At 35.3% G+C, this 11,639-nt stretch overlaps 1 protein-coding gene across 4 annotated transcripts in view; it reads right to left on the bottom strand.

Moving 5' to 3' along the window:
• The window catches only part of LOC134378048 (kinesin-like protein KIF6), a 336,082-nt gene extending 325,348 nt beyond the window's left edge, over positions 1–10,734 (bottom strand). For all 4 annotated transcript variants that reach the window (XM_063096971.1, XM_063096970.1, XM_063096968.1 and 1 more), the window contains exon 1: positions 10,474–10,734. In XM_063096971.1, the coding sequence (XP_062953041.1) occupies positions 10,474–10,479 (6 nt within the window). In that variant the 5' untranslated portion in view covers positions 10,480–10,734. The remainder of the gene's footprint in view (positions 1–10,473) is intronic.
• Between the last annotated feature and the right edge of the window lie 905 nt (positions 10,735–11,639).

The raw sequence follows: 11,639 nt of genomic DNA on the forward strand, positions 1-11,639 counted from the left end.
GATGTCCATGGTGTTGGCTATTGTTTCTGCTGTTAATTGATGGTCCTCTTCAATTAGGGCACACACGAGATTAATTCTTCCTCGCAAATTGATGTGAATGGTCTGCCGCTACGGGATTCATCTTCAACATTGTCTTGTTCCTTCTTAAAACAAGTTATCCATTTGTGAACTGCTGATTTCTTTGGAGCATTGTCCCCATAAAGTTTTCATAAACCGTCATTGATTTCACCATTCTTCCACCCAAGCTTCACCATAAATTTAATGTTTGTTCTTGCTTCAATTTTAGCAGAATTCATGTTACTCTGATGGGGGCTCTTTTCAAACTGATGCCTTATCCTTTTTATTGTGTCAAACTAGATCTTCTTCAGACATGTTATAATAAATTAGTATGAGTTTATTTTGGTGCAAAAAAATTGAAATCCACACACAGTATTTTCATAACACATATTTTCCATGAACTTTTTGAAGACCACTCATAGATGCTTCAAAATAGAATTTCTGGATTATGGAGCAGGCTTATGTTCAGCTTTGAAAGATACAACGATGTCCTCTAAAGCATCCTACTAATGTATACTCGGACCTGTAACAAAAGAGTTCCTTTTTTCCCCTACCCTCACTTATTCTTGATATTATCAAATTTTTATTTTGCCAATGTAATGAGGGGAAGAGATATCTCATATTTTATTTATTTATTTATTTTGGCAGCTGGCCAGTACAGGGATCTGAACCCTTGCCCTTGGTGTTTTCAGCACCACTCTCTCCCAAGTGAGCTAACTGGCTAGCGCTCTCATATTTTAAATTTTCATTTATCTGACTGCACTATGATTAAACATATTTTCATACCTATATTTCATATTCAAATGAAGTATACTTTTGTATGATTATTGACCATTGCATTTCCTCTTCAGGGAACTGCCTGTTTGTGTCCTTTGACTAATTTTGTAGTGGATTGCTTGTCTTATTAACTGGTAGGGGTTATTTCCATTTATGAACATTAGTCCTCTATTTTCTCCCAGATAGTTGTGATAGCCTTTGTTGTCCAAAAATTTTATTTTGATCAAAGTCAAATTTGTTGTTTTCTTCTTTATGATTTTGCATTTTATGTCTTAAGAGGCCCTTCCAGTCTGCAATACCATAAACATGTTTTCTCCATTTCCCTCTATTTATTGCTTTATTTTATTTTTTATAATTAATTCTTTCATTCATCTTGTGTTAAAATTTCATTAATAACACAAGTTAGAATCTAACTTTGTTTTTGCCCAGTTGGTAGCTGATTTCTCTAGTACCGTTTATCAAATAATCAATCTTTCCCTGACACACTTTAAATGTCTCTTATATCATAAATTAAGTTCTTATATATACATGAGTCTGTTTGTGAACTATACATTCTATTCTAATAATTTATTTGTCCATTGCAGTGACAATACCACACTATTTTCATTATCATAGATTTATAATGTGGTTTAATATCTGGTAGGGCAAGTCTACCCATCTTGGTTCTCCTACAAAATTGTCTTGGCTATGCTTGTGCATTTTCTTTTCCTTGTGAATTTTAAAATCAGTTTTGTCAAATTCTAATTGCTTCTAATTTATTCAATCACAGAACTTATTTTTGAAAGATCAATGTTCAAAAAATGCACTTCCATGATAGGTTTGCTTAGGTTGTATCTGGCCCAAAGGTTTATTTTGTTTGGTCAAAATAAATATATAAATATAATATTGACCCATTCATGTTTTTAAAAATGTTTGACACCCATCTGAGAGCCAAAAGTAAATAGTGAATGTGCAACAGAGTGTGTGTATGCCTGTGGTGGCGTGTCTTTGCCTTCCCAAATGGCGACAACTGGCTGGAGCCAAGTGGTAGCTCCTTTTATTTACATGGGCCCTAAGTCCAAGTTCTCCAGTTTCTGAACTCGACCCATTTCAATTGTTTGTGCCACCTACCTAGACCTTAGACAGCCTGTGACTCTGAGAATTCTGCATTATCATAATATCATCCTTAATAGTTTCATATCTCTCCAATTTATCCTCCGTCTACATCACCACCAGAATGTTTTTTCTATACACATACAACTAGTCCACCACTCTGATTTAAATTACTTCACAACTTCTGATTGCTTTTAGGATAAGATCCTATTTTCTCTATGGGCCTTTCATAACCCGGAATATTTTTCATGTGTCATTTCCCATTATTTCCACATTATTCTTTCTCTAGCCATTTTATCTGTCTACAGTACCTAATAGGTTTCCCACATATTCATCCATATTTGAATTTAAGTTGTTCTCTCTGTGTGGAAGGCCATGTAACCCCACTACTACAAACCTCACTCTCCACCCCTCTGCCCCAACCAAAGTTCTTGTTTCCTCACATTAATTTGCATGGGTTACTCCTGCATCTCCATGTCTCAGACTCAATTCCATTGCTACCTTCTCTTTATAGCTCTTCCTGACTACTTCTCCCCTATCACTCTCACCTGCCAACCACATTCCAACAAAGGATCAAGGTTCCCCTTCTATGTACCTCTTCCACTTACCACACCTTCCACTGAATCAATGGGTGACTGATTTTCTTGTCTATTTGACCCATAAAACTGTGTTCTCTTTGCAGACAGAAATTCTATCTTAATGAATTTAGTATCTCCTAAGCCTAGGGCAGGGTAACTACAAGTCTGTAGGCATTCAGTGAAACCTGTGGAGTGACGAAAGAGAAGTTAGCAAAGAGGATGAAGGGAGCGAGGGTTTAATGAATCAATCATTGCCTCACTCTTGGGGAGTGTAAAGCCGTGTAGAAATCTGCTCCGTATTTAAAATAATAGCATAGCTAGCATGACCAAACAACTAAATCCCCAAAAAGAGAATGGAATTAACCTTGTCCTGCATTTTAACAATGTGTACACTATTACATAATTGTTTCTCTGACAAACTTTAAGAGTTGTGCAAGGAAAGTAAATACCACAGATGAATTCTCTCTAAATTTAGTGTTTTTAAGGTTATTTTTTCTTATAGCCAAGATATTCTTTATTTTCATTTCTAAAATAATAAAGGAATTTGATGGTAATAAGTGATAAAATACACAAATATTTTCTTTGCACACAATCATTTAGCAGTCTGTGAAGTTAAGACACCTATAGCCAAATAACACTCAAGGATGCTCTTTGGCAGACATGAACGTTCTTCTCACGTATTGAATACCAATCAGCTATGCTAGCTTTGTCAAAAACCAAAAAGTGATCTCAACAAGATGCCTAAACCCTATAATCACATTTATAGGACATTTTTAGGTTCTAATTGGTTCCATTTTGGCATTTTTAGCATCTGTCTAGCAGACTTGTGCATATACATATAAAACACAAAATTCCATTAGTACAACATTACAGTTTCAAATTTAAACATATAGGAAACTAGAAAGTTATGGCCCTCATAATAACCTTAACTTATCCACTTTCTATATGTTCTATGTGTTAAGTTTAGACATTAAAAGGTTAAGCATTGAGCTGGAACACAAAAAGGACTCATATGTAAACAGTCCAAATTCTCATCCTGTTTAGGATGTCTATCTTTATTTTAAATGAACTATGCACTAATATGATCTGCTTTTTTCACATGCATAATGGATACAGAAGGAGAGTTGGAATTGATCCTTTTTCATTTAAAAATTCAGGTGGTATAAAGTTGAGCACTCACACTGCATTAAAAATATTTCTATACTGCAATAAAAAATTTCTATGTATTTCCAGGACACTTTTGTTTCAGAAAATTAAAACAAAAATACAGAAAGCACTTATTTTCAAAATAAGAAAAGTACATGATCTTTAAAGGTACCTTAAAAATTTTACAATAGTTAAAAGAACAAAAAAATATATATATACCTAACAGTCTTACAACATTTTTTCAATTCTATTTATTATTTTATTTTCTCCCTGAACTCTCATGAAGTAGAAATTTTAGAGGAATTCTGTCAGCTTGGAAATAAACATTCACCTATCTTGAAGAGCATAATTTGCTTCACAAATAAGAAAAAAAAAAAGCTAATTTTGTTCTACCATTACTTAACTCAGCATATTAAGTTCAGAATTATATATTAAATAATTTCCCTGAGAGCTGAGGCCAAGCACACATATTTCCACCCACGGGAAAAAGTTTAGAGTGAATGAAAACAAAACTCAATAATGAAGGTCTTGACGCCGAGGGCAGTAAGCCAAGCAAGAGCTTAAAAATCAAACATGGTGTATGGCTCTTATTTGAATGCAAACACAAAAAGAACTATTAAATCACTTAAGTACTGGGCTTTCTTTTGGGTTAAAATGAGTCACACAAACTTTGGGCTAGAAGGACCAGTATGATTTTTCCCTCCGTTTTCAGGCAGGCCCACCCAAACTATCCTGGACGGAGGAGAAATTGAACTATACTTAGAGCCTGCCAAGAAAATTCACAATTGCTCCTAATAACTCATTCTGGTATTAAACAGTTCCGTCAAGAAATCTTCCCAGTATCTCCAGTAAATCCTTTGTGCTGAAATTTAAACCAGAAACCAGGACCCAGTGTGACTTGAACAGGTGGCCCCCTAACCTGAAGGTAATACTGTCTCATAAAGACACATACAATAAGACCAATTCTCTATGTATTTCATAGCAATTTCCCACCAGTTACTTAAGAGTATCTTGGCCAAGAAAGTGCTACATACAGAAAATATATGTCCTATTTTGTTACAGTATTTGGAATATCATCTCAGTAATATGGTTTTCTTTCCTTAAATGTTGCCACAATTCTAGGGCCAGCATAGCAGCCAATTACAGGAAAAGACTAGTTCTATATATTGTATCTTTACCGGTCAGTAGTCAGTCAAACTGGCTTTTTCACCATATTAATGAATAATGAAGTTTCTGGTTGATCAGCTTTACAACACAATGATCTAAATCGGTAAAGTTGTATTTTCTATGATTTACTTAGCCTCAAAGAAATGGCTTTAATTTGGCCATGCTTAAAACTGGCCAAGCTAGCCATATCATATTTACCCATAAGTTCATGCATGTAGTATAAAGAGTTTCATCAAAATCTCTAATCAAAATTTTGTTGAAGGCCTTTTATTTATTCATTTACCCATTTGTTCCTGCAATCATCACAACAAACATTTATGGTGCCACTTCTTCTGCAGCACTGTCTACATACAATGCAAATCAAAAAATTCATGTGCTGTACCAGTGCATGTGGGATGTACGACCTAGTCTATACTTGAATGGGAAGTCCTAAACATGGTCTTGCCTAACCACTTGGGATAGCATTAAATCAGATCAGGATAGTGGGTGAGTAGCTATGAAGGCATAAACTGTCTAGTTGTGTTGTCAACGTCCCTTTGGAGGATTTGAAGTACAGGTTGCTAAGTTCAGATATATAAAATGCTCACACAATTTTGTCAGTGAAGCTTTCCTACAACAGCAGAATTCTTGGATCTTTTTTCCTAGGCCATCCAAAACAGACTTTAAAGAACTCCTTTTTTTTTTTTTTTTTTTAGCTAGGGAACTCTAATATTCAGTCTATTTGAATCAGTGATATGAATTTCATCAGTCTAATCACACTTAGCACCGTTCGAAATACTAACAATTACATGAGATAATAACATTGTCTAAGTAGATTAATGTGATCCAGAAGCCTTCATTTTCTTTCCAAATAAATAAAAAGTTAAAATTATTCTGGCCAACAAAGCCATTATGGATGATTCCATAATTATATCAAGTTTTCTAAGGCAAGTGATAGTTTCCTCTTCACTCTCTGTAAATCCCTATGAAACCACCTTATAGTGCTTCATGCAGAAGGCTGATATTTACATATTTGTTTATTGTATTACTGTTTTCTCCATGAGACCTGCAAAATCCAAATTCATCGTACTTCCACTGCAATTATTGCACTATGGAATCCACTACTCTGAAAAGGCTGATGTGTATAAGAACCTATATACATATAAAACTGTGATGTATAATCACAGTGACTATCACAATCAGGGTGAAAAGATACATTCATTTCTGCTATTTCAAAAGCTATTTTTGCTCTACATTTACATAGTGATAAAAGATTTAATAATAGTAATAATATCTAAAAAATGGTTAGGCTCAATTCATCAAGATTCACTTCTACTATTTTCATGAAGGCTTTTCTGATTCTATTGCCAAACTAATCTCCTCGATTTGCATTTTTTTTTTCATTTTTCTGATTATAGAAATAGTGTATGTTCTCTGTCAAAAACACAGAGTGTCATGGAGTAGAAAGTCAAAGTCCTCCATAATCTTGTCCCACAAAGACAACCCAGGTTAACATATGTTGTGTATACTTTTAGATATCTGTCTATGCTTATGTGTAAGGAATGTTTTCTTCTCTCTTCCCCCCACCCCCCATTCTCTTCCTGGGGTCAGATTTTCTTCTACCCCCAGAATCTAATGCAAACCACACCACCTTCAGTAGTAGAACTAAGAGGATATAGAAATCGAAGGACCAGAAAAGGAGTTAAATGGGTATGCAGTAGGGGAAAGAATAGAAGAGAGGGGTGCAAGAAGGAGCTGAGTACCCTGAGAGAACCATATAAAGTCCCCTCCCATGAAAAACTGATGAAGAGTTACACAGAACCAAGGAGTCAATACCAGATCAACATCCTCCGACTGGCCTCAATCATCCCAGCAACCAGGCCATCTTTGAAAAATACAAATCAAGCCAATCTCTGACCAATAATTTACCATAATGATATTTTTATTTTTCAACCTAGTAACCTCAGCCATCCAAGGATGGTAAAACTACTTAAGTATGTTAAAGACTTTGCCACTCCCCAAAAGTTTAAATAATTAAGAACAGAGATAACGTAAATCAAACTCATACTCTTAATACTTTTATGGAATATGTTTAAGATACTTTTCATATTATTGGGCTATTCTGGGTACTTTATTTCAAGAGTTTGAAACACTTAAGGAGATTATAATTTCAATTTGAAACGTAATCAATTTCAGATTTGTAATATTAAATTTAAAAGTTTAAGTACATTTGATTTAATTTTGGAAATAGTGTTCAAATGTTAAGAGAGGTTGATTTATTACATGTATATGTTTGATTTTTTTTTTTTATCTTTTAAGTTGCTTATCAAACCCATACTGTTAATACTTAATGCTTAGAATGATTTGTTTGTTAGATTTGTAAGTCTGCCCCACCAGGCAGTTGAGGTGTTTGAGAAAGTCAGATACATTAAATGTGTAAATGAGGTTTACAATGTTTAAAGAAATTGAATTATCTAAATTGAGATTGGAACTAATTTTTTAGGGAAAGTTCAACTATTAAGCTTGTACTAACCAAATGTTAATAATAAATGAAAGAGACTGTTCTTATTTTTGTATAATAATGACTAGATTTAAAAATAGAATCAGATTTGTAGGTTGAAGTCGGTATCTGAATGCACAGCTTTAATAGATTCAATATTAATTTAAAGCCCAATTAAATGTAAGAAGTTCTTTTGAAAATTTCCTCAAACAATAAAATACTCAAACTTAAGGTAAGCTTCACGAAAGCAGGGACTTTCTCTACCTGGTTTACCCTGATGTCCTCAGAGCCTAAAATAATTTCTGCATATAGCAGGCAGTCAAAAATACTTGTCAAATGTATAGATTCCAGTTACAGCACTTCCTTCAAATTCAACTCCGTATCTTTCTGAAGATCAAATTAGAACAATTAGTCACACCAACAGTCATGGAAAAGTCTGTATTTTAGAATTTTGTAGATATAAGGAAATTTAAATTTTGGAACAAGATTTCTAAGGTACACTGTGGACAACAGAACTGTCAGTATGGGACTAAAAGGATTCGTTCCTTTGCAGGTGGTTGTAGATGTACCATAGGAAGAGAAGAAGTAAGAAGTTGGGCCATAAATTGCAAAGTCAGAAATAAAACCAAGCAGCCCCAGTGTTCCCTCCGGAAGATGCCCCACATGATACCGAAACCAAACCCAGAAGCATGGCCAGTTGCATGGTGGTAAACACCTGGAAAAGGTCAGAATGAGCATAATATAGGCACTTTCAGATTTGGCTATGAGAAGCTTTATGAAAAAATGTATGTTGATGAGGAGAATTTAGAAAATATAAATACTCTTATAGCACAAATCAAATTGCAGAAGATTTTGGAAAAAAATGGGTAGAAGCAGCAGAGTGGACAGTCACTTCTAAGACATGAGCTGGGAAGGAAAGGAATTACAAGGATTAGTAAGTAAAAATATAAAGACAAGTCTGAAGAAGTAAGTGCCTTTTTTTTTTTTTAACAGTTGTGAGATTTGGCTTCCCTTAAAGGTACAGACTGCAGAGAACATTTTATAATGACAGCAAAAGAGAGAATGAGGGAGAGGCAAGGAATCACATCAGATGAGAGAGTGCAGTGTTAGGGGAGGAACCTAAAGCAATCTAATCAGCATGATTACAGACACTTAAGCAGATAAATGAGCCAATAAACATGTTGAAAGATTTATTCCTGGCGCGTATATGCTAAGTACTACTCTAGGAGCTGGGGATACAGCAGTGGTCAAGTTAGCCAGGTTCTCTATCCCTATAGGGCTTACATTCTAGTGGAACTCATTAGGATTGAAATTAATACCAATTTTAAAAAGTAAAATAAATGCTGTATGTAATATATTTCATGTGGTGATAACTTCTATAAATAACAAGAAACCAGGGAAAGGAGAGAATGAAAGGATTTCATAAGATTGTCAAGACATGAAGGAACAGATCAGAGTTCAAGTTTGGCGTTTTTAGGGTGGTGCAGTATAGATCACGAAGAGGAGACAGAAAGTAGAGTACCCTGAGATACCATTTCTGGAAATACTAATCAATCTTAAACAATGGCATGACAATTACCTCTAATCTCCCCACATGATGGCAGCCTTGATTCTGAGACTGGAAATTATTACACCCTTTTAACCCCTCAACATCTCACTGACAAATGGCTGCATGTGGAAGGAGCTGGCATTACAGGTCCTCTCATGATATTTCTAAGTAAAACAGCGTTTTCTGGATCCAAAATATTTAGTGTTTTTGCTGAGTTGACTACATAAAAATATGAGAAACATGTTTGATTGTGATGTAGATATGTAAAGAAGGAACATGAACTGGCTATGAGCAAGGTTCAATTGCTTGAAATACAGGAGAGCTGGAGTACAAAAAATGGCCAAAACATATTCATTTGTCTCTTTTCTAGCCTGAACTAAAGTTGTGACAGTAATGAAGTGAGAGGGAGCTTTTTTACATGCTTTTCAAAACTTGAATAAATCCTTTGTCCTCTATACAGTTTATTTTGGGCTCAGAAAATTAGAAAATGGTTCAATTGTCTTCTAAATAATTCAGAGCAATTTCTTTCACTGATTCTCTTTTCAAAAGAAGAATAATCTTAGGATGAGTTCAAATATTGACTCAATATAACAAAAATTGCGTGATTACAATAAACTAATAAACTGCTCAGAACTTTTGTCCTAGAATTCAAAGGGCCGTCAGAAGTGTCTCCCTAACTGAACATCTCCACAGTATGCAGAAACCTATTATTCTCAAGGATCCTTGGTATAAGGTCACATTACTGTAATGTGAAGCTCACTACCTCGCAAAACAGCTATTTCATTTTGAGTCAAGTTTAATTGCTGCACAGGCCTTTAGTACCCAGAACCCCACCTGACAGTAACTTTCCCTGATTGCTCTGATCTGCCTCATCAGGTCCTTGAAACTAAATTAATTATTCTCTAAATCCCTCAAATAAGAAATACAAATGCAATTCAAACCTCTCTCCATTATAATTTTAAGTAATATTTAAAATTAGTTTCAAAGTAGTAATGCAATTCTGTGAATACATATTGTTTAAGCCTATTTTCAGTAATAAAAACAGATCTACTAAAAATGAAATTTATCAGAAAAAATGTAAAATGATTAAAATTATTGAAACATGTATTCCTATGACTAAATATTGAGCAACTTTAACTATATCATGAAATCCTTATTTCAGTTAATGGCTAGAAGGTTACTTGAATAAATTTACTTTTCAAAATTATTTATTTTCACTTAACACCTGTACAACCAACCATTTGATTCATAAAATAAAGGATAAAATATATTCTCTTAAAGCGTTCACTCGGATGTTATGTGAAGTTGCAAAAACAGGCCCCAGGAAAAATAAATAAATAAATGAGAAAATTTAAAAAAAAAAAAAAAGTTAAATGTTTTAAAGGTCAGTTTTTAATTACTTTTCAAAGGGTTCATTATGTAAACAAAGCTGCACTTCACAAGTCATGCTACCACCTCCCATCCCCTCCCCCACTGCTCTAATTCTTAGAGGAAGGGGCTAAAATCATTCAAAGAGTTCCTTTCTCCTAAATACTAATATTAAATAATCTTCTGTGAGTGTTATGCAAAGCACACACATATGGATTTATCCAAGACATAGAGACTCTCCACAGAAGTTAAAAACTGACCTGCATAATTCATCTAAGTTCTGCGTCTTTGAGGTGGTGAATCATTTCCTCTGCTTTAAAATATTTTCCACATCTCACACAGGTCCATTCTCAATTGATTTTCCTTTGAAAATGTTACTGTTCATTCATAGCCAGCTACTTTAAAAACTTTAATTGTAATAATCAACTCTCAGAGGTTTTGTTCTGACCTCTGTCGCAAGGGTACTTAGGCTTCGTACCTCAGACAAGGCATTAAAGGATAGAACAGCCCTGTTCAGAGCCTTCTGAGGAGTAGCAGGACGTGTGTGGCTCTTAGGTGACACAGCTGCTGGTGTAGCCAGGCCAGGACAGAGGTGAGCAGGTGCTGGCTGAGTCAGCTCCTGGGTATCTAGCTTTGACTCCAGCACACTCGGACTGCTGGAAACGCTGCCAATGACAGAAAGCCACATGTGTGCTTCTCTTTCTTTAAAACTGCCTTTCTAAGTAGCCCAGGCAGGTGGCCCACTCCTGGAAGTCACTGAAAAAGGGTCCTTTAGTGGCTGGGTGAGAAAGTCCTCACTTCATAGTGACACCCTGAGGCGGCCATGGGGCTCTGCCTCACTTTCTGAAGGACAGCATGTGGAGGAGGGAAAAGAAGCAGAAACCCCAGCTCCAAAGAGGTTTAGGAACCCAAGGAGAGGAGCTCCATCTTTACGGTAATCATGTGTGGATATGATTACACCTAATCAGAATGTCATTTTGGATTACAGATATTAAGGCAAGATGTGTTCACAAGTGCTGTGGTTTATTGACTTTAGGGTCTGGCTCACTAACCAAGTACACTGTCATGAGTCCTCTTCATGAGTCCTTTTCCCCTAGAAATAATATATAGAAACGATACATTGATGTGAAGCAAATCTGAATTACCTTCTGGCTCTGGCCCTTTGAATAAGGGTAGGCCTCCAGCACCCTCCAAAAACCATGTGAAGGTGCTGAGGTTGCCACCTATGTAGTTCACACCTATTTAGTCAGCTTTAGGAAACAATCACCTGTAATTATGACACTGTTTGTAAAATCACTAACGTGATTTCTCATTCCACATGTATTGTGTGCATCACTTTGCTCATTACTGTAGGAATAAGAGGGGTCTTCAACAAGTTCGTGGAAAATATGTACTACGAAAAACTATGCATGGATTTCAAACTTTT

The sequence above is a fragment of the Cynocephalus volans genome, chromosome 5 (genome assembly GCF_027409185.1).
Source record: "Cynocephalus volans isolate mCynVol1 chromosome 5, mCynVol1.pri, whole genome shotgun sequence".
In the NCBI taxonomy this organism is placed as follows: domain Eukaryota; kingdom Metazoa; phylum Chordata; class Mammalia; order Dermoptera; family Cynocephalidae; genus Cynocephalus; species Cynocephalus volans.